Raw genomic sequence first — 23,473 nt, 5'->3', positions numbered from 1 at the left:
AAGATTCCCTTAGGCTTGCCATCTTGTGGCTCTCATTTTGATGAACTAACCTTAGTCAAGTTTGACAAAAATGTGTGGCAAAGTGTGACAATGCTAGTCCTAAAACCAAACAGCCCCGTAGTTCCTATATCTACTGAAATACTCCCTCCGTCCTATACTATAATATAAGAACGTTTTTGACAGACGGATGGAGTAGTATATATGCTTTATTAGAATTTAAAAAATATGGTGCTCTCTGGCCCGTCCAACTTATTTTTTTAGGTCCGCTATACTGAGCTGGATTTCAGGGTTTTGTTGGGTGGCCTTTTTCTTTTATTTGAGCTGTGTTCAAGTTGTCCGTCCGGATGTTTGAAGGGAAGGGGGTGCCACTAACGGGCGTACGTACGTAGGCGTGACGACCCAAATTTAACGGCCAATGAAGCCTCACTTACACTTCAAGGTACAGTACGGGCAGAACTTACGTCCGGTGCTGGGGCCTCAGCTAAAATGGACCATAGCACGAGCTAGCTAGCTAGGTTAAAAGGAAGATCACGAATTCGCGAGAACGTCACAATTTTTTTACTCCGGCCAGCGCTACTTACTGTTAATTTACTCTAGTCTCGTAGGCAGTAGCTCGACGAACCGTCCGTCTCCTAGCCGAGTCCATCCATGGAAAGACAGACGTTGACGTTGATAAGCCACAGCCGCACATCCATCACACACGCGCGCATGACTGTGTGCTACTGCTAGCTTAACCACGAAGCCTGTGGCCGGCGTTGGGCGCGCGCGCTGGATGGCTAGCTTCCCTTTCCGGGCAGGCCAGGGAAGCAGCAAAAAAGAGCGGCCGGTGACGGCGTAACGTAAAGCGACGCCGACGCCGCGAAAGATACGCCGGGGGTAGCTAGCTCGCGGTGATGTTCGCCCGACGGTATGCTGTCCGGGCGCGCGCTTTAGATTTGTGGCCGGATCTTTCCGACGTGATGTCACCTCTGTGACCTTTGTCATCTCATCGCCGGCGCCTCGCGCCCTCCCGTCGGTCTGTAGCGGTGCAGAGGGCGGAGAGTGCCGATCACTGGTGTTCATGTCTCTGCTACCTGCCGACCGTGCACACCAAGGTCCTGTTTGATTCGGCCGTAGATTTCTAAAAGCAGCTGTAAAAAAATCTGCTGTGAAAAATAGCTGTAGAAAATCTGATGTGAAAAAGATGTAGGTTATTTCGCAAACCAGCTGATACAGCTTTTTCAGATTTTGGCCCCCATCGGAATTAGATTTGAGAAAGCACGTCCTAGGTTGCTTCCGTTTTTGGTTCAAATTTTGGCAGCGGATTTCTGGAATCGGATTCTGCTGGTTTCGCCCTTTGATTCAGATTCTGCTGCACGACAACTAAATCCGTTGATAAAAACTGAACCAAACAGGGCCCGAGTGCGGCCCGCACTCGGCCAAGCCCGGTCTTTCGGCGTGTAGGGTACAAGTTGTAGGTCGTATCCAACGCCCGGCTGGACGTTCTGGTCACGTAAATTCGACTCAGACAGACTTCTCAAATAGATCTCAAACGTCCGAATTGATCGGCACCTCTCCACATCGGACTGACGTCGGGGTCTCATACGAAATCGCCCATAAAAAGGGAAAATAATTTTTTCCCATGGTCAACCTTTTTTCTTTCAAAATGGCCCAGAAGAAGAATCGTTGCAATTTGCATATGTACTACATGGTGGCACCCAATGAGGATTGCCATTGCAGGGTATTTTTACTATAAACATCAAGACAACAAAAAATGTGGATTAAATTTGGCATCATGTAGAAACACAAAACAAGTGTACCACATAGAGTTCACTAGTAATTGCCATGTTTCATAAAGTAAATTTACCAAGGTCCCATGAACCATGAAAGTAAATTTTTCCATGAAATGTAAATGTAAATTTGCCATGGTCCATTATTTAAAATTTGCCAAGGCAAAATAAAAAGTTAAATTCACATGAGTGACTAAAATAAATTTGCCATGGCATAATGGCAATGAGGATAAAAATACCTAGGTGATAAAAGTAAAATTTCTATGGCAAATAAAAGAAATAGTCATGCCAATAAAAGTAAAATTACCATTTAAAAAAAGGTAAATATGTTATGAAGATCAATTTTTCATACATTTGTGGTGTGAGTATTCCAAAAAAATTGTTTTGATATTTTGTCATGATGTATGAGACACACCTTTTAGGGAAAAAAAATCCCATATGACTAATCCGCACAACTTTGCAGCCATGAAATGCACAATGAACTATAACCTATAGCGACCGTATTCAAATATGAACCAAATTACCATGGCAAGATTGCATATTAACAATTGCAATTTTAATTTTTATTATAAATTTTTATGCTTTGTATAAAAGGAAAAATTGCCATGTATGTAAAATAATTTTGCCCTAATACGGAACAAGAAATTTGCCATGGTAAGTTTGCTATAGTCCATACATTAAGTTTGCTATAGTCCATAAAGTAAGTGTGCTATATTACATAAATAAATAAATAAATAAAAATGATTCATTAGTAAAAATGCCATGGTCGCATGGAATAAAAAAATATTGCCATAATATGAAAAAAGAATTTACCCTGGTATAAGAATTAAATTTGCCAAGGTATTGAGAGTGAAATCGCCATGGTGCATTAAGTAAATTTGCCATCATGCAAAAAAATGGAGTTCATGTGGCGAGGTTTGATGTCAGGTGCATCAATGCGACGACTACAACCTCATGGCGTTAGCCTTAGGGGCACGTGCACAAAGACTTTTCGGTTGTTATCGACAAGGTCAAGCCGGCTCCGATAGAGGAGCGGCGCGCCGGCGGCTCGTTTCTGGCGGCAGCAGTGGTCGTCATTGGCCTCAAAATCTCATTGTTATTTTTTTGTTATGTTTGAGATGATTTGTACCTCAGCGTAAATTTTCTACAATAGATCTGATCTTTTTCGCAAGAATAAAATCCCGCAAAAAAGAGGGAGGGGCCTTTTAGGCCTTTTGTGGTCAACCTGCAATCCAATCCAGCCCGGCCGAGCAACGGAGCGGACCACGAGCGCCTTCACTACCGCGCGCGGAAACAGCCGTGCCACGCAACCCGCGGCGGGAGGCGCGCGAGACCGGCACGCCGCCACGCGAGCGCCCGCGGTTTTCGGCCGAGGGGGAGGCGGTGGCGGATCGACGATCGCGGCAGAGGGCCATGAGACAGCGACCGCTGACGGCATACATACATATGCATGCACCGAACCCAACCCTCGGTCTGTTCTTCACCGGACCCGACCTCAGCCGACCCCGCCCCCGCCCCCGCCCCCGCCCCCGCATGATGCTGTCACGGGAAGCCAGATCGGTCGGCCTCAGCGGTAACGCCCGCGCTCTGGACGCCACAAACTCAACTCCCTCCCCGTGGAACACTTTTTTCCCCAGTGAAATCAAAGAGAGAACGAATATCATATCAGCCGTGTGAGTGAGATTTTATTGCAGGTTACCACGTATATGTACACTTCACAGATGAACGACCTAAGCTAGGCCACGGAGCTAAGGCAAATGCCGCTGACACGTGGGGCCCGTGGCCTCGGCGGGCTTTCAATGACCTTCATGTAGTACAACTAATTCGTAGTACATCTCCTGTTTACGGCTTGATGATGGGATGGTTGATTGATTGATCGATGACAGCATGCCATTGGTCTTCACTTCCGCTCCCGCGAACGTGCAGTGAAGGGAAGGGACGCCGGCGAGCATGGCCCGTCAGCTGGCGAAGCTCCTCGGCGGCCTGCCCGCCGCGCAGGTGCAGCTCGCCCGGCCGTCCTTCATCACCTGCGGCAAAATCAACAGCAGAGACCACGCCATGAGCAACTAACTTGGAGAAAATTCAAAACGGTCGGCAGATAAACTTCAAAAAGGTGCTCCTAATTGGTCAATTTGTTTGTTAGGATCTACGGCATGCATCCATTGCGTGTGCGGTTTGGATATGGGCCTAATTAAAGTTGCCCCTGCCCCAGTTCACAGGGCAGAGCCGGCTGATCCTAACATCTCCGGCGAGCTTCCACGCGCACAAACAGCGACACAAATCGCCGCATTATCCATCCTCACCTTTGGAAGGAAGCGAAAGTGTAGCATCATCTGAACATAAATAAATACATACGACGTACCTTGACCTGCATCTGGAGCTCCTTGATGTAGTCGACAGCGAGATCCAGCATGTCGGAGGTGTTGGTTTGCTGCAGCCATGGCGAGCGAGTAAAAATCAGTCACGGCCTGTCGTGGTCCTCCCGTACGTGGGGCGCGGCCCAAATGGGGGAAAGAACTAATCATGCGCGGCCCAACGGTTTTTACTACTAATGGGTTAAACAAATCCCTGGCACGGCCTCGGCGTTTGTGCCGTACGGTGTGTTGATTGCTTGGTTGATTGGTTACCTTCTCCATGTTGGGGACGAGCTCCTGCAGCTTCCGTATCCGCTCGCTGATCTTCGTCCTCCTCACCTGCACGCACACCACGGCGTCAGAATCGGCCGGCGAGACAGACGTGAACGGCATGACATGGTGGTGAGCTGTGTGGACTGAGTATACGGACCCGTTCGGCGATGCTGCGGGGGTGGGTGGCGCAGCCGCGCTTGGCGCGGATCTTGCACGGCACCGAGTCCTGGAACTGGAGGAACTTCTCGATGGCCGCGATCTCGGGCGACGGCGACGGCTTGCTGCCGGCCGGCAGGCTGAACTGCGGCTTCACCTGCCGCGCCGCGCCGTCGCGCGGGCGCCGCTTCGCGGCCGGCCCGGACATGCCGTCGGACGACAGCAGCGAGGGCGACGGGGACGGCGAGGGCTCGTCCCAGCCGGCGGCGGCGGAGGGGGCGACCACCGGGTACCCGGGGATGCCGCCGTAGCCGGCGCCGTTGCTGCCGGCCTCGTCGTCGCCGCTGCTGCCGCCGCCGCCCATCTCCTCGCCGACCATCTCCGAGATCTGCGACATCACCGACCCCTGCCGCGACGAGAAGCTCAGCTGCCCCTTGAGCCGCGCGTCGCCGTTCCTGTACCCTCCTCCTCCGGCGCCGGTCATGCCCGCCCTGAGCATGCTCCCGTAGCCTGCGGGGTTTAGGAGTGGAGTAGCACCAGTATTCCATTAACTGCTCGACGCGACGGTTCCAGAAATGGAAAGCAGCTAGCTACTCAAGCTGTCTACTCCCAGCTAGCGAGCGAGCTCATGATTGCTGCTGCAGTGCCGCTACATGGCGAGCGCGAGAGCCAAGAAACAGAGCTCGTAATGGGGAAGGGGTTAAGGCACCTACCGTTGTCCATGTTCAGATGGTTGACGAACCCGGCGGGGGAGCTGCTCTGCCGGAGCAGGCTGTCGTTGCCGGCGGCGACGGGGTCCGTGGCGCCGGAGCTTGCCGTGCGGAACAGCCCCTCCATGGCGGCCATCTGCTGCTGCGACTGGTACATGAGCTGCTGCTGCTGCTGCGAGGCCATGGAGGCGGCGGCGGGGTCCTCGGTGAAGTGGCTGGCGGCGGGGCGGGGAGGCTTGTCCCTCATCTCGGGGTGGTGTTGCTGGTGGTGGTGGCCGGAGAGCAAGCGGGCGAAGCCGGTGTCGGCGGCGTGGTCCGGGCTGCCCTGGCGGTGCCCGGCACCGGCGCCGGCGGAGGCCGGGAGGAAGTCCCCGCACACGTCGCCGAACATGGCGCTCGGGGCCGACCGGTACCGCAGCAGGCCGGGGGAGCTCATCTGCGGCGGCGTGCGCACGCCGTTGGCCGCCGGCTGCAGCTGGGCTGGCAGGTTGAGGTCCTTGGACAGCGGCGCGCCGTACATCCCCCGCCCCACACCTCCTCCCAAAGGTTACACCGGCGGCCGCCGCGCGAAGCCCGATGCCACCAGCACCAATACGCGCGACGCTAGCTAGCAGCCTAGCGCGGTCACTGGTGCTTCGGGGAGTTTCTTCCGGCCCGAGTATTTTAATGGCGGAAAGGGAGAGGGGCTTTTGGTTCTGGCCGGGGGCGTACGCGTAGCGGTTTAGGCGTGTGGGAGTGAGAGCTTCGGCGGTATTTATAATGGCGGATGTTTACCGGGACGACGAAGGAAGTGCCGTCCTGGATAGGGTACCGCTTTCATCCGTCCTAGGGTACCCCGCACCCCGGCCATGGCCACCGTTTCCTCTCTGTATTTCTCTTTCATTGATGGGTGTTATTAGCACAATCCGTAGCTCAAAACCCATCCTACTTTTTCTTTTTCCGAGAAAAAATTTCGATTTATTTCTCAACTGTCAAGGCAGTACAAAGAACGCTAGAAATATAATTACATTCAGGTCCGTAGACCACCTAGCGACGACCACAATCACTAGAGCGAGCCGAAGTCGCGCCGCCGTCATCACCCCTTCATCATCGGAGTCGCGCAAAAGCTTGTTCTATACTTCTATTAGACAGTCGGAAAGTCGCCGTGCTAAGACCCAAAAGGACCAGTGCGCTCAGTACCACCCATTAAATAACGTACATTTCGCATATCTCTTTTGGACTGTAGGATTTTTAGAGGAATTTTGTATAGGGGCAACTAAATTCCAATGGAATCCATGCTTATGCTCATTTTCTCATAGAAAATTCAACATGGGCTCGAAGAAATTACATGCCTTCGGAAAATAAATGGGTGCCACACTTCACAAGATGAGCCGTCGAGACTTAGTATGAGCGATAGACAAAATCGTAAGTTCTAAATCCCGCGATTGACAAAATCATAAGTTTCAACTACTAAGTTCTAAAATTGTTGTGTTCTTGTGCGGGATTCAACAACTTTAAGGATCATGAGGCAATATCGGTCTGTCGATACGGCTGAACAGGTGCGTGCCCCACACCGGATATCCCTGTGAGTTTCCGTTTGTTGATGTATTGTTAGAGGACAAGACCAATAGACAACGAAAAAAAAGAAGACACAAACCAAATCAACTCAATATGATCATGAGATCTCCATATTCATCATGTTTAATCTATCCTACGATAAGTTGCCATACCATGAGGCTAGAACACCGCCTATTTTTTTGGCCGTGTCCACCATGATGAACATTTTTGTGCGATGTCATCTGCACCGTCAAGATTTCACAAACAATGGAGTTCTTTGGAAAGGACATCGAGAAGTTAAGGTAACACTTTGACCCCTTAGAGGGCCTCAATGAACCACTGCTCGCCATCGATAACTTTCCTACATTGCTCCAACCATGCACCCAAATTCGGACCACCAAAACCTTCTGCACACGCCAACCCCGGCGCCATCCAAGTGGGCATCGAGTGTCAACCATCGCCCCCCTCCCCCTCCCCCTCCCCCCCCCCCCCCCCCCCCCCCCGGATTCAAATACGACCGAGCAACCTGGTCTCCGGTGTCACTGATGATTGGAGCACCGCCGGGTGGGGGCACCTTATTCCGACACAAAACCATGAGAATCCCCACGATAGATATGACACCTCGAACGAAACATGGAACCAGCAATAGCTACTCGTCGGAGTCGAAGCGCTTGTGTCCTCTCCCCCACCATTCGACGAAGCGGCAGAGTGGGCAGGAACCGCAGGCTCGTCGACGAATGGAGGGGCTAAACTCTCACCGGCTAAATCGCCTTTTGGACAAAGGGGAAGCGAAAATGAAGAATGTTCAAATAGAAGAAAAAAATACCTTGTGAATTAAAAGAAGATATTGGCCTAGGTAGCGTGGAGGAGATCTCTTTCTTTTTCTTTGAGAAACTAGTTTTCTTTTTCTGAGTGGAAGAAATCTAGAGTTTTGGCTGACGCTCCCGAGCCTCCATTTTTGGGCCCAGTGACGCACGCTCACGGTTCAGCCCACTTTCCGTTCCGGCCTACAATTGCATGACTACGTGGACTCACGGACGGCCACAGACTCGGAGAGTGAACACGTAGGCAAATCGGTTCACTGCAAACGGGAAATCACTGCAGTACAAAAAGAGCTCAGTCACGAGCGTGCAAATGCAAAGCAGGGCAGAGACGCGATCTGTATCATCCAGGGGGCCTATCATATCTTCTTCCCGCGGCTGCGCTGACACCTGAGAATAGTATATGTCGAAAAGATATCACTGGCTGCTCTCTGCTCTGCTGTCCACGCCATGGATTCCGGCTCATTTCTGAACATGTCTTGCGATCGGGGAGTACTAAATTTGGGCAAACAAACTGGCAGGATCTGATCATCGAATACAGGCAAGATAAATTTTAAAGGACAAGGGCATCAAGGACTAGTCAAATTTGACCCTTTACACGTCGGTAGACAGGAGCCGGTCACCCCTCATTTGGCGGGCGCTACAGCCATAATCCTCAAAATCTAAAACCCCGTTTTCATAGTATACCATGCAACATAAAATTCATCTAGATACCGGATCATGCATTAGCAAAATGAGCTATACTAAAGAAGAAAAGAAACTACCCTATTTCTACTCTACTCGTCGTCGGAGATGCTTGATGACCCCTGTGTCGGACGGGTCGGCCTCGTAGTCATCGGCAGCGGGCCACATCACCGACTTCACCTCGTCGCCGTTGTTCAAAAGAGGGACGCAAACAACTCGTCCAACTCCATGTACTGAGGTGCCACCACCTCTCGCTCGAACTGAATCGAGTCGAGGATGGCGGCATGCTCCGCCTCAAACGCCGCCGCCCATCCGTGGCTTGGGTGTTTTGGGACTCCGGCTCCGCCTCCGCCATGGCAAAGCCGCCAGGCTCCATGCCCGGCGCCTCCTTTGTGTCCTCCTCCTTGGCCACGGCCTCATCGTCGGCGCCCGGCTCCTCCTCTTCCTATGACAGCTCCTCCTTCTCCTCCATCGTCGCAAGCTCGGAGGCGCAGTATGCCTCCTTCCCCGCTCGGCGCTTCTCTGTGATGCGCATCTCGGCTTGAATCTCCACCCAACGTTCGGGCGTGAGCATCTTATAATATGTGATTTTTCGTCGGGCCATGTGGGACGATGGCGAGCTCGTGTTGGAAGAGGGAGAGGAGGGAGCAACGGCGGCGGCGGACGAGAGGAATATGAGGGGAATGGGAACGGTGCTACAAGGTGCCTCGCTGCCCGGCTTGAAAAGCCGAATTTAGACCCTAAGGCGGCGCGCTGGACCGGCGCTATGAATGAGTCCAGACCAAACCGGAGGAGGCGCACGATAGACGCGCGGTTTTTTACATGAGTCTCACCCGTCAGTTTGACGTGACCGACGTGCCCGAGGGCTTCCGGGCCTTCTCTTTTGTAGATGCTCTAAGCAGACACGGGTTACACCTGCAATTCTGTAGTTAACAAAGGAGGAGGATTGATGCAGCTATATTCACCACCTTATATCATACAATGAAACAATCAGAGTACGTGCTGCCATCTCCCTCGATCCGATCGACAAGATCAAACTAAGCTCTTATTCCGATCCCATGTGAGGGAATCAAAGGGGGGAAACGAAGGAAAAATCCCATCCTTTTTGGCCGGAGCACCAAGATCTTGTGAACCATGTGGCTCCACGTGAGCGCCATCGCTCCTTTTTGGAGCGCCAAGCGTGTGCCTCACTGCTCCCGTTATCCGCGGGACAAAAATTGGCTCTTGTTTGGTTGATCCGACACAGAGACAAAAACAGCGCTAACCTTTTGTGGTTAACGGCATAAAGTGCCATGAACAAAGTGTGTGTATGTGTGTGGAATGGAATATAAGTAAGGTGATGGATGCGGCTGGGTCTGCCTGTCTGTTAGGAGTGGCCACTCATGTGCATCCGGCCAGGGGAGTCGTTGAAATCTGGATGAACACGAGAATACATTTTGAGACTGAGGTCTAACTTTTGTGGTTGCTGGACTGTATGTGTTGCGCTGCGTATATAAACGACAGGTCGTTGAAATTAACCACAACAGTATGCAAAAGCGGGTTCAACGAACGCGAAAATGGGAAGAAAAAAAAAGGTCGGTTAAACAACCGAAGCTATGATGATCCACCGCAATGCCAAAAGCGCGGGCGTAGCCGCCTAAATTGGGATCATAGTCTTGCTTGCCTACACAAATTGGTGACAGTCCATTTCTAAGTTTGAATTCATTTTTGACTAGATATGTACTCTTGGCTTTCGGTATCGAAGAAAAACATACTACGGCATATGGATTTGCGTTACTTTCACTTTACAGTTCAGTGATGATAGCCTTCTGAAACTATTTTCTTGAGACGCTTCGGTCGTTAACTATTTGCTCGGTTCTTCTCGATGTTTTTTGGGCTTGCTTGACCTCCTAAACCATCATACTGAGAGCATCGACAAAATCGTGCCTAGTTAAGGAAACATACGATCTCACATATATACGTTAGTTATGGGATGAAGTATATATGCGTAAAGTTTGACTATAGAACATTGCGATTCGCAATTTCTTCAAAATTAAGTTAAATATATGAGTCTCTTTACTCATATTTTATTAGAAGAAAGGTACATTTATGAGCTTGTCCGCCACAACTTTGTAAAGCGCCTTTTGCTCCATATAAATATCGTAAGGCTGACTGACTCGCCTTTCTGGAAAGGGCTTATGAAAATCAAACAATCCCTGTTTAATAGGACAAAGTTTATTATTGGTAACGGTGCTCGTACGCGATTTTGGGAGGATACTTGGCTCGGAGAGACACCCTTAGCCATTCAATATCCGTCCTTGTATCTATTGTTCAACGATGCGAGGTGTTCGTTGCAACGGTATTTCAATCTATCCCCATTAATATTCAATTTAGAAGGGCGCTAGCGGGCAATCGTTGGGAAGAATGGCTCCGTCTAGTAAGTAGACTGATGGAGGTTCATCTTTCTCAACAACCCGATGAATTATGCTGGAAGCTTACTAGGTCTGGAGTATTTACAGTTAAATCAATGTATATTGATGTTATCAATTCGAGCTTCATTTCTAGATCCAAACATGTTTGGGCTGTCAAGGTTCCTTTGAAAATAAAAGTGTTTATGTGGTTTCTCCATAAACAAGTAATTTTAACCAAGGACAACTTAACAAAGCGTAATTGGACAGGTCCTACTAGGTGTAGTTTCTGTGATCGGGATGAGACGATCAAACACCTTTTTTCTTGATTGCCCGCTAACCAAAGTTCTATGATGGACGATCCATATTGCTTTCAATATTACTCCACCAAATTCTGTCAACACGTTATTAGGGACGTGGCTTAACGAGATAGAGCCCGACTTAGCGAGACATATTCGCGTAGGAGTCTGCGCCTTGCTGTGGGCTATCTGAAATTGCAGAAATAATTTGGTTTTTAACAGGACAACACACATTCATTTTTTGCAGGTTATTTTCGGAGTCACGGCGTTGATCCGTTCATGGTCGCTACTCACTCCGACGGAGGCCAGGGAGCATTTGGTTACTGGATCTATCCGCTGGGAGATGGTAGCTCGGGATATCTTCAACCGATTTGGATGGCGGTCATGTAATAGGATAGGCAATTAGTTTACCTATCTTTCTTTTTTGCCAGCCGGTTGTGGCGTCCTTTGTTATGGCTAGTTTGTATTCTAGCTCTTCTGGCTCTGCGTCAGCTCCTTTTTTGTCTTTTGGAGACTTTTAGACTTTTAGACCTGTTTGAAACCTATTTATCTGCTTAATAAGAGGGCCGTATGCATCGTTCTGATGCAGAGGCCGGGGAATCCCCCCTTTTTGAAAAAAAAACATCTTACAAGTTCAAGTGCCCTCCCCCGATGAGATAATTTAGAGAGTTAGGTGCGCCCTACAAAATTCGAGAGAGAAAATAAGCCAATCAAATAGTTTTGGGGAATAAGTGGACCTTTCATCTTTGTTCCCCCTTTTCTTTTCTCAATCCTTTCTACATATCTACCTTCTTGTAGTGACCACGACCCCTTTTCTTCAATTGACATTGCACATAGATAGATAGTTATGATCCAACACAACAAATATGTTGCTACCTCTGAACCCGTATACAGTTCTTTGTTGTATTTGGGGGTCTTATTTTAACTTAAAAAATGAATTGTATATACCAAAAATTATACCACTAGATTTGCATTCAAAAGGTTATTTCAAATGTTATACCTTTTACGGAATATTGTGCAATGACCGAAGAAAAGCTACTAGCTCTATACCCCTAAACTTTTTTTGTCGTACATAGTTTACGAGAATTAATGCATCCAAAGGGTTTATTTTTTGTGAATCGATCCTCGGGAGTAGGCACATCAAGAACCGTGTGCTACATATTACTTAAAGTGGTGAACCATATCCGAGGATGCTATTCCTCGAGAATCATAGGGCATAAACAAGGCCCCCATTCCGTGTGCGTGTGTGTACTGCATAAGGTAGCACAATTGCCGATTGTGATAAGGATTTCTTGGAGGGCATAAGGTATCTTTGATCGACGAGAACGACCTCACCATGCTGCATGCATGGATCATATTTATCTCTTCTGTTTCGAAATGGGTGTTAGCTGCGTGGACCATGCATGATTGCATGGATGAAGAGAAGACTGCAAGCAAGAAATGAGCCTCACAAGAAATTCTCCCTAATTATGTGCGAGAATAGTATAATAGTACCATCAGCAGATCAATGCAAATAATTGTGGAGTGTGTGTAGCCATGCATTGCTCCCTGATTTTTTCTTTGGGGCATTCTTTGGGGAACCTGATGTGTTCCCATTATTCCCACCTCTGGGAATACATCCAATAATGCTTATACCATCATTTTTGGTTCGTACAAAACGCATGAATATTCTGCATTATTACACTTTATATTGCGTGTTATGCGTAGCGGTTTGTGTATAACTGCGTGCTTAGTACAAATGTCCCCTGATATATTCCAGGGAGAATATATAATCTGTGAAATCATGATATGGAAGATGCAATTTTTTGTGTCTCATAAAGTCGCGGTGGAAGGTACTCCATGCAGCCAATTGCGAACGTGATTCTAGCAAAGACATATGTTCCTCTCGCTACCTAAAATCACGTCATATATTGTTCTTTCTTGAGGATAAGCATCCAAGCCAGGAGCGGCCTTTTTTGGCTCCCCACAGCTCAATGCTCCCGGGATGAGCAATGAATTCGTTAAATATAGTAATGTTTGAAAAATTTGTAAATATATTTAAACATTGACCTTTTTTATGCATGCATGTACTTGTGTGTTTTGTCTGTGTCTAAATTTTCATGGTAAAAGGAATATTTTGTGTACCCTGATCAAACATAAATATCTGGTGCTCTAAAGAAGCAATTTTGCGAGCTCTATCTGTTTCTTTCTTTTTAACATGCACACAACGGACATGAACATGTACATGTGCAACCTTTTTCATAACCTTTTGACATTTGATAAATCATTTTCCTAGTTTCTTTTTATTCTATAACTAGTCAGTTGCAAGTACTTAGCACGTAAGTTCTGAGATACACAATGTTGCCAGACAACTGACATTTACATATTACATATGCATGAAGTTCAAGATAAAAATTTGTTACCGACGATAGGTGAACTAACTGAAAAAAGGGAAATCATAGCTATATAGTGTTCCAACTTCCAAGATGTGTATATAACACATTATATGTATGGATCCTAAAGATAAATTTTCATGACTATGCATATGTAATTTTCATGCCTGATAAAGTCGCAGTGGAAGGTACTCCGTGCAGCCAATTACAAACGTGATTTTAGCAAAGGCATTTGTTCCTCTGGCTACCTAAAATCACGTCATATTGTTCTTTCTTAGGATAAACATCCAACCTCTGATTTTTCTTCTTCGTTTTAACAGAGCATACAAAGAACCTGAACGTGCGCAAACTTTCTCATAAACTTTTGACATATGAAAATTTGTTGTTCCTCAACATAAGAAGATTTTCTTTGGATAACCAACCCAAATCCTAAGTTAATTTCCTCTCGTTAGTAGGTACTGTTAGTGTACCTCTGAATAGATGGTGTATGCGCAACTCTCGCCTAGTCATAGCGTAACCACTCCCTCAGATGTCGAGTACAAGTTAAACCGTAGCATTGAGGAATGAGAAATAGCAAAAGGGTTCTAGGATCATATGATCACGATACATGTAGCTTATATTTCTAAGTATTTGATGGTTGTGAAAGAAAAGCATACATGTAGCATAGACGTGCAAACGGATTCAGTTAACTCTCGCCCGCGTGTTCTTACAATGGACGCACACTCAGTCACTGAGGCGCAAACGGATCCAGTTGACACTGAATACTGCCAGTTGAATGGAGCAACTCTACTATTCCTAGAAGGGAGTGACACGAAGATGGCAGTGCGCGCCATGGCCCTGATCACCACGGGCACTGCCTCAGTCAGAACTCGCCCTGGTCACGTCTGTACTCCTCAAGGCGCAGAGGGTCATGGACGAGCATGTCAAGTGATCAAACCACAAAGTAAAACGGGGCAAATGACCAAATCCCCAATAGGTGGCATAAAGGAGTTGCTCCTCACTGCTCCAGAGTCCATGCGCGCACATGGATTCAGTTAACTCTGGGTCGTCTGTTCTTACTACCAAAGGATAATCAAGCAACTAAAGCGCGAATGGATGCATTGCACCAGAACGGAGACGCTGACACAAAAGTCACACAGAGGTGGGTGCCAGTGCGCGCCCTGATCACCGCGGTCACGACGGCCACGATCGGCATTGTCATCCTCGGCGAGGGCGGCGGGCGGAGCCCTCACTCAGAACTCGCCCTGCTCACGTCTGTACTCCTCAAGGTGCAGCCAGGATAAGGCCTCCATGAAACTGGGGAAGCGGTCATTGGCGAGCAAGGAGGTGCCCATGACCCGGAGCCTGGGGGTCACCCCGCGGAGCAGCTGCAGGGCCAGCGCGGTGTCGGAGACGGGCTCGCCACCCGCGTCGGCGACGGCGCGGGCCAGCGCCTTGAGGCGCCAGCCGTAGGCGTTGACGGACATGTCCCCCTGCGCGGCGGTGCGGAGCTCCAGGGCCGGGTCGAACGCGCCTTCGTCCTCGAAGAAGCCGCGCAGCTGGGCCCAGACCTCGAAGGCGGTGCTGTGGGCGGCCATGACCTCGTCCAGCAGCTCGTCGGAGATGGTGGTGTAGATCCAGAGGACGATGGTGACGTCGGCGCGCGTCCACTCCTCGTCTCCCTCGTGGAGCGACTGGCCCTGTTCCTCGACGTGGTCGACGGCGCCGAACTCGGAGCGCGGAGAGCATGCCGTCCCTCCACTCGGCGTAGTTGTCAGCGTCGAAGTCTAGCTTGGCGGGGACGTGGGTGAGGATGTCCACGTTGTGGATGGTTAAGCGCGCCGGCGAAGAAGCGTCGCCGGACGAGGAGGCATCCAGAGCGCCCTGGCCGGCGGCGGGCATCGTGCCGAGGTCAGAGGCCGCGGAGATGTCGCTCATGGTGGACAGGCGGGGAGGAAAGATTACTCAGATCCAGAATTATCTACCTGATTCGTGGATCACGATGTGTGCATGCGTTTTTTTAGTTGGAAGGTAATAAGAGGGAAACAGATGGACACGATTTTTTTTTTTTGAAACTGGAACACCTTGCATTCCAAAATTACGGTGAACCGACCAAATCGGCGGCCACAGCACGGGTTACAACGACGGGAAACTCCGAAAGCCAAATAGACTGGCCATTTGGTATGTTCCGATTGACAAAGGCAGCCAGCACATGCGCTGGCTTGTTACACTCTCTTGGCTGGAAAACTACAGAGGCAACTATGAACTCTTGTTGCATATGGAACTTAGCTTCTCTAAACAGGACACCAAGGGGATTGCGGTCTAACATTAAGGATGCAGTTGCTTGTTGCAACGGAAGGCAATCGGTCTGGAAAATCACCCTCCCCATTCCAACATGTATAGCAACCTCGATTGCCTTAAGCAATGCAGCAGCTTCCGCGTGCATGGCATCCTGCATATGTTGTAAACCTCCTGCCGCAGCTAAAACCATCTCATCATCAGAGTCTCGGGCAATGGCGCCCCAGCTCGCTGACCCTGTATCCACATGAAATGACGCGTCGAAGTTGATCTTAACACAGTCAGCAGGCGGGGGGTTCCAGCGGGCTGACGGCGTAGGCGAGCCCTGGTTCTTCTTCCCGAGGAATTCAGTCCATTCAGCCACATTATGACGCACCTTTGCACCGAAAGCTTCCGGCGTTAACCTCTGTTTTTTATGATTAGCTTTATTCCTCTCAGACCACCATGACCACAGGAGGCTGGCCACTCTCAGTAGCAGATCATCAGGAAGTTTAAAGATAACCTCCAACATGGCTTGGGGGGATTGCATAGCCAGGAGATCCGTTCTGATATGATCAATACCACATTCCCTCCACACCTTCTTCACTTCCTTGCATCGTAAGAATAGATGCCCTCCGTCCTCCGCAAACCGGCCACATAGGATGCAGGATGTATCAAGCTCAACTCCTAACCGTTCAACGTTGCGGAATAGCGGGTGACTATTCTGGGCCAGGCGCCACAGAAAATGATGCACACGTGCTGGGCATCGAAGTCGCCATAGTTTGTTCCAAAATCTTGCCGTATACTGACTTCCAGCAATATTCTCGCCTCTTTGCCTGGTACTCCGCTGCAGCTTCAGGTCCGTATACACCCGGTATACAGAACAAACGGAAAATATACCTCTCTTATCAAAGTGCCAAGCCACAAAATCCTCATATTGGTCGCATATGGGAATAGCCAGGACTGTACGTGCATCGGCCGGCGTGAAGGTCACTTGCTAACGAGAGTGTCTGAACTCATTGACCCATTCACAGATGGACAAGATTTTGCTAAGTATACATCTGACTGAATTTGGACGTTTGCATGCGATACATGCAGCGGGGGAAGCGGCCGTGGGTTGTTGAGATCCGTGTGATCCGGACTTTTTGGAGTATATGTGAGTTTGTCAAGCGCTGCGTCTGCCAAGAAGAACAATTATATACGTAAGAGATAAATTCTCTCTCAAAGAAATGGCAACTTCATCTGTAAGCTAATATAAGAGCGTTTTCATATAAGACAATAATTCCTAGTTAATCTGTAAGAACCAAATTAGGTGGAATCGATCGATCTACTCAATTCATCACTCACAGAGTCATTCACATGAATAATTGGTACAAGTTTGAGGTAGATCGGAGGTAAGATACCCCGTCTTAGCAATACAGAGTCTAGGGTTCTAAGCTAGCTATGAATTGAGGAAATATCGAGAGGCTTCTCGAGCTACAGGTTATAAGGACGGAGCCAGCTCAGCGGCTGTTACTGTTGTAACGGTTACAAAACAGTAGTTGCGTTTAATCTGGTAGGAGACGCGAGGATTCGTCCGAGCCATCGATCTTCTTGCATCTGAGCCATTGGATAACTGAAGCTTTTGCTTCTGTCTTCCCTTCAGTAGTACCTTGGTTCTGGTCCTGACAATGCCGCCGCCATGACGAGCGCCTTGTCCTCATGGCGAAACAGCTTGTGTCCTGGGAACGTTTTGTTGAGAAAAGCTGCGTCTTCCCATGTTGCATCATCCGGAGCCAAACTTTCCCATTGTACTAGGCACTGACCCATCGGGTTCTTGTTCCTCTGGATGACACGCCTGTCCAGAACTGCTACTGGAATTTTTTTAATGTATCCCTCCGGAGTGACCAGTGGGACATATGGAAGAGGAACTGCTTGATGTCCAATATGCTTCTTAAGTTGACTGATGTGGAATACTGTATGTATGTTAGTTCCTTCAGGCAACCGAAGTTTATAAGAGACCTCTCCAATTTTCTCTATGATCTTGTATGGCCCATAGATACACATTGTCTCCCACCTGGAAGGCTCTTTCAGTTCTATTTTGGTCAGCGAAATGTTTAATTCTGCTTTGAGCATGCTCCAGGTTTGCTTTCAGCCGCTGGATCATGTGCTCTCTTTCAGATATAGTGAGTGCTGCTTCAGGAGAGAGAGATGCATCCACTGCAAACTCACCAATCTATGGAGGCTTGTACCCATGGAGTGCTTGAAATGGAGTCCATTTCAGTGAAGAATGGTAGCTTGTGGTGTACCAGAGCTCAGCTAGAGGTAACCACTTGATCCACTTCTTAGGTTCTTGGAAAACCATGCCTCTGAGGTAAGCTTCTAAGCACTGATTCACTCGCTCTGTTTGCCCATCTGTTTGTGGGTGAGAGGCTGTGCTGAACCTGATCTTCACTCCAAAAGCTGCAAATAATTCTTGATATGATTTGCTTGTAAAGATGGTGTCCCTGTCAGAGATGATACAGATAGGAAGACCATGTAGCTTCACCACATTATCCATAAGTGCTTCAAATACAATATGTACTGTAAATGGATGAGCTAGAGGAATGAAATGAGAATACTTGGTGAAACGATCGACCACCACCAGTATGACTTCTTTCCCTTGTGATTTGGGCAAAGCAGTGATGAAATCCATGGTGATGTCAGCCCAAGCCATGTCTGGTACAAGGAGTGGTTGTAATAGGCCAGGTGGATGTATATGTTGCACTTTGTTCAGTTGACACACCGGGCATTGTGACACAAACTGTTCTATGTCCTTTCTCATGTTTGGCCAGTAGAACACTCTTTTAAGTCTGTAATATGTAGCTTTAATTCCAGAGTGGCCTCCTAGAGCAGAAGTATGGAATATTTGTAACAATTGGTGCCTGAAATTATTGCTAGTTCCCACATAGATTCTGTTGTTGTACTTAATGAGACCATTTTGAACAGCAAACTTGGGAGTTGGTCCTGTATCAGCAGCTACCTTCTTTAACAAGTCTGCACTGTCCTGATCTTGTTGGTAGCTCTTTTTAACATCTTCAGTCCATGTTGGAACTACCACAGTCATGCTGGAGCAACAAGAGCTGCTAGGAACTCCTTTCCTGGACAAAGCATCAGCCACTACATTCTCTTTCCCTTTCTTGTATTCTATGGTATAATCATATTCCAACAGTTTTAGTAGCAGCTTGTGTTGGACTCCTTCTGTCAACCTTTGAGTTGTCATGTACTTAAGAGAGTGTTGGTCTGCCTTAATTATTAAGGAATTTCCCCAGATATAATGCCTCCACTTTTTGAGAGATTCCAATATAGCCATAGCTTCTTTTCACAAATAGATTGAGCAGCAGATTTGGGTCCTAAACTTTTGCTGAGAAAAGCAAGTGGGCTTCCTTTCTGCATGAGTACTGCTCCAAGCCCTGTTGCACATGCATCAGCTTCAATGGTGAAAGGTAGAGAAAAATCTGGTATTGCTAAAACTGGGCAGCTTGTCATTGTCTGTTTCAACAGCTGAAAAGCTTGCTTTTGTGTAGGACCCCGCTGAAATGTCTCTTTCTTCAGCATATCATGTAGTGGTCTGCAGATTTTCCCATAGTTCTTGACAAACCTTCTGTAATACCCAGTTAAGCCCAAAAATCCTCTTAGTTGGGACACATTTTCAGGTTCCTCCCAGTCCAAAACTGCTTGGATTTTTTCAGGGTCTGTTGCTACTCCTTCAGCTGGAATGATGTGTCCTAGATATGCTACTTGATCAATAGCAAAAATACATTTGGACAGCTTGGCATATAACTGATGTTTTCTTAGTGCTGTAAGAGTCTTTTCCACATGTCTGATGTGGTCTTCCATTGATTTACTGAAAACCAACATATCATCAAAGAAGACCAATAGAAACTTGGGCTTTTCTGTTTCATTAACTTCCTTAGCTACTTTGTTCATGAGACTCTGAAATGTTCCTAGGCCACAAAATAACTCAAAAGGAACTACTGTATACTCATAGTGGCCCATGTGAGTTCTAAACGCTGTTTTGTGGATATCTTCAGGAGCCATTCAAATTTGATGGTACCCTGATCTCAGATCTAGTTTGGAGAATATTCTTGCTCCATGCATTTCATCCAACAAATCTTCAAAGATTGGCATTGGAAACTTGTTCTTAACAGTCACATCATTTAACTCTCTGTAATCCACACATAATCTCCAACCCCCATCTTTCTTTCTGACCATGAAAGCCGGAGAGGAAAAAGGACTGAAACTTTCTTGAATTTCTCCTTTTTAATGAGCTGCTCGATAATCTCCTCCATAGCAGCTTTCTGGTGATGTGGAACTCTGTAAGGTCTTAGGTTTGGAGGTTTTGCTCCTTCTTGCAGAATGATTCTGTGATCACAATCCCTTTTTGGGGGCAGTTGTTGTGATTCTTCAAACACATCTGCAAAAGTGTGTAACAGAGGTTGCAGTGCTCTGGGAGGAGGTTGAGGGTTTTTGTTTTGTTCTGTCTCAATCTCCTGTACTTGTAGAATATATCCCATTACTCCCTTTTGTAATAACTTCTCCATTTTTGCTGCTAATACAATACAGTTCTTCTTGGGAATTGTATGGTCAAACAAAGTTACTGGCTGTCCTTGTTTGGTTACAATTAAAATTCTTTCCACCAAGTCCAAACAGATGGGACTATACTGATATATCCAATCTGCTCCTATGATAATATCATAAGAAGCAAGGTCTAACACTTTGAAGCTACTGTTGAAAGTGTGGCCCTGAATTTTAAAATTTAACTCTAGCACTTTGGATAGTGACAACAGTTGCCCTCCTCTTGCTACAGTCACTTTCCTTGGTTGCATTGGTTGTTGGTAACAATTGCTTTTAATTGCAAAGTCTTTGCTCATGAAAGTATCTGAAGAGCCACTGTCAAACAATGTTGTAGCTTTCTTTCCAGCAATTTCCATAATGAGAGAAAAAGTATTTGGTCCTGTAGTTCCCTCTGCAGCATTGCCAGAGATATGCATAGCTTGTGAAGCTTTTGGTATGCTGTTCTCAGGATTTTTCTCTTTATCTGGTGTGTTTGGGGCTGTATGATAAACTTGTTCAGTAACCTGTACCTCTTCAGTGTCATCACTATCAGCTTCATCATCTACTTCTTATAGTATGTGCAGGGTTTTCCCAATTTTGTATTTATGCTATCTTGATCAAGGTTCTCTATAGTACCAACATGCTCTTGCATCTTTAGGAAAAGGTACTGAGTACTTTTCCTGATTAGGAACTTGCACTTGTAGTGAAGGGTTTGACTGTCTGGCGTTGTTTTAATATGATCTTGATTTATATCCTGAAGAAGAAGACACTTTTCTTGTTGTTGCAGCTTTCTCATACACCTTGGCATACCAATAAGCTTCAATAATGCCTGTTGGTTTTTGTCCACAAACCTCATGTTTGATGTCAGCTTTTAATCCTCCAATAAAACAGTTGAGCAAAAAAATTTCATGCAGACAAGGGTGATCCCTCTTAACCAGTGCCACATAGTGCTCAAATTCATCTATATACTGAGCAACTATTGTGTGTTGTTGTATATTCTTGAGAAGTTCCACTGCTTCATGCACACTTGCTTCAGAGAACCTGTCAGCTATCATCTGGCAAAACTGTTGCCATGTGATCATCTGCCATGGAACACAAATATTCTTTAACCAGTTGGATGCTCTCCCTTGCAAATGACCTGTAGCCAAATTGACCCACTGATCATAGGGAGTGCCAGGCATGTCATAGAACTTTTCATAAGCAATTAACCATCCAATTGGATCTTCCCCACTAAATAGTGGTATTTCCAGCCTGGGTCCTTTTAACACAGCTTCAGCAAAATAAGAAGGTCCTCCCAGCTGAGTAGCATACTGATTTCTCTGAGCATCATATAAGTTGCCTACTGCTTGATATACTGGTGGTTAAGAGCACCCAACAGTTGACATGTTGATGTACTGTCCTGTGATAGGATTGTATGTATGAATTGGGTTGTACAGTGGGGCATTTGTGGGAGCAAAGTATCCACTGTTACCAGAGTATCCCAAGGTATGTGCCTGAACTGCTACACTCGTACTTTCTGGAGTTAACCTGAATTGTTGTTGTCCCTGTACTTCCTGTTGTTTCTCTGTGTGTACTCTTGTGCTTTCTGTGAACAGTTTTGTATGTGGTATACCAGTTGTTACTTCTGACAGTTTGCTCACTGGAACACTTGCTTTGCTGTTAAACTCTTGGTGTAAGTTTCTGTTCACTGGCCGTTGATCCTCACTTGTTGTATCTGATATAGGAATGACAGGAGGTATGCTGGCCCTCGCTGTCTCTGCACACACTGGGGGTGGCACAATCGGTGACACTACCTCTGTTTTCTGATTTCCCAAGGACAATTTCTGAAGAATTTGTTGTAGTGTTTTCTGAATCTTTGAGTTCATATCCAACAGCTTGGCCTCCACTTTAGGCATTGTCACCATCTCTGTCCTCAATTGGTTTACCTCCTGTCGAAGATCTTGGAGTCCTTCTATGTCAGCCCGCAGATCGGCCACTTCTTTCTCCACTCTGTCAACGGTGATCTGCACCTTTGCTCTTGTGTCTGCCATGGTTTTGAGCTGCTACCAACGCCTGTCGATTCGAATCACCTCCTGCGACTCCTTGATGCACGGATCCCTGCAGAGACCGGAATTTTACCACCAAGAGAATTTCTCCTAGCAACCGTCTAGGACTCAAGGATCTACGCCCGAATTTCACCGCCGCCGCGTCGCCGCCATCGGAACACACCGCCGCCGCGAACAGGGAGGGACGGGAGGGATTTTACGAGAGATCCCAACCTCCTGCTCTCCGATGTATGAATCGCCGCCGTCCTCCTTTGCCGAGGACAAACCTGATGCTCTGGATACCTTTGTAAGAACCAAATTAGGTGGAATCGATCGATCTACTCAATTCATCACTCACAGAGTCATTCACAGGAATAATTGGTACAAGTTTGAGGTAGATCGGAGGTAAGATACCCCGTCTTAGCAGTATAGAGTCTAGGGTTCTAAGCTAGCTATGAATTGAGGAAATATCGACTTGTCCAGAGGCTTCTCGAGCTACAGGTTATAAGGACGGAGCCAGCTCAGCGGCTGTTACTGTTGTAACGGTTACAAAACAGTAGTTGCGTTTAATCTGGTAGGAGACGCGAGGATTCGTCCGAGCCGTCGATCTTCTTGCATCTGAGCCATTGGATAACTGAAGCTTCTGCTTCTGTCTTCTCTTCATTAGTACCTTGGTTCTGGTCCTGACATAATCTCTAAGGCTCATGAATGTGCACGGCAAGTGGTGAGAAGTTTGGTGGGAAGTTTAGTATCATACTTCTACATAAGAAGAGTGAGAACTCCTCATAAGGGTTGCTCTACCACTTGCTATTGGGAGCTTGGGAATAGGAGTTGTACATGTGTGTTCCTCCTCTGCCGCCGCTGCCAGCCTCTCCTCGCCTCGTCATGACGCGCGCGCCGTGGGAATGAGCCGAGCCGAAGCTCTGGTTGATGCATGTCTTCATATACGCGTTGCTAAGAATTTGTGGGATGCGCTCGAAGCTAAATTCGGCGCAACCGATGCGGGAAGCGAGTTGTATGCTATGGAGCGGTTCCATGATTACAAAATGGTTGATAACCATTCTGTATTGGACCAAGCCCATGAGATACAGTGCATTGCTAAGGAGCTGGAGCTCCTGAAGTGTGAGTTACCGGACAAGTTTGTTACGGGTTGCATTATTGCAAAACTCCCTCCTCGATGAAGGAAGTTTGCTACTTCTCTTAAGCACTTAAGATGTGAATTCTCTATTGACGATGTCATAGGTCATCTAAGTGTTG

At 47.5% G+C, this 23,473-nt stretch overlaps 2 protein-coding genes across 2 annotated transcripts; both read right to left on the bottom strand.

Annotated features, from left to right (window-relative positions):
• Positions 1-3,427: 3,427 nt before the first annotated feature.
• LOC125509683 (transcription factor bHLH130) lies at positions 3,428-5,995 on the bottom strand. Its single transcript, XM_048674706.2, has 5 exons — positions 5,266-5,995; positions 4,554-5,062; positions 4,397-4,462; positions 4,132-4,200; positions 3,428-3,796 (listed from the first exon to the last, which is right to left on the bottom strand). The coding sequence occupies exons 1-5, from the start codon at positions 5,780-5,782 to the stop codon at positions 3,728-3,730; spliced, it is 1,230 nt and encodes a 409-aa protein (XP_048530663.1). The 5' UTR covers positions 5,783-5,995; the 3' UTR covers positions 3,428-3,727.
• An 11,263-nt stretch (positions 5,996-17,258) lies between these two features.
• Positions 17,259-17,663, bottom strand: LOC147971977 (uncharacterized). The gene has a single exon (XM_087524192.1). The coding sequence runs from the start codon at positions 17,661-17,663 to the stop codon at positions 17,259-17,261; it is 405 nt and encodes a 134-aa protein (XP_087380318.1).
• Positions 17,664-23,473: the final 5,810 nt, after the last annotated feature.

The sequence above is a fragment of the Triticum urartu genome, chromosome 5A (genome assembly GCF_056163025.1).
Source record: "Triticum urartu cultivar PI428250 chromosome 5A, HENAU_Tu73, whole genome shotgun sequence".
Classification (NCBI taxonomy): Eukaryota; Viridiplantae; Streptophyta; class Magnoliopsida; order Poales; family Poaceae; genus Triticum; species Triticum urartu.
Note: the sequence above shows the minus strand (reverse complement) of the source record. Positions and strands in the feature narration are given on the sequence as shown.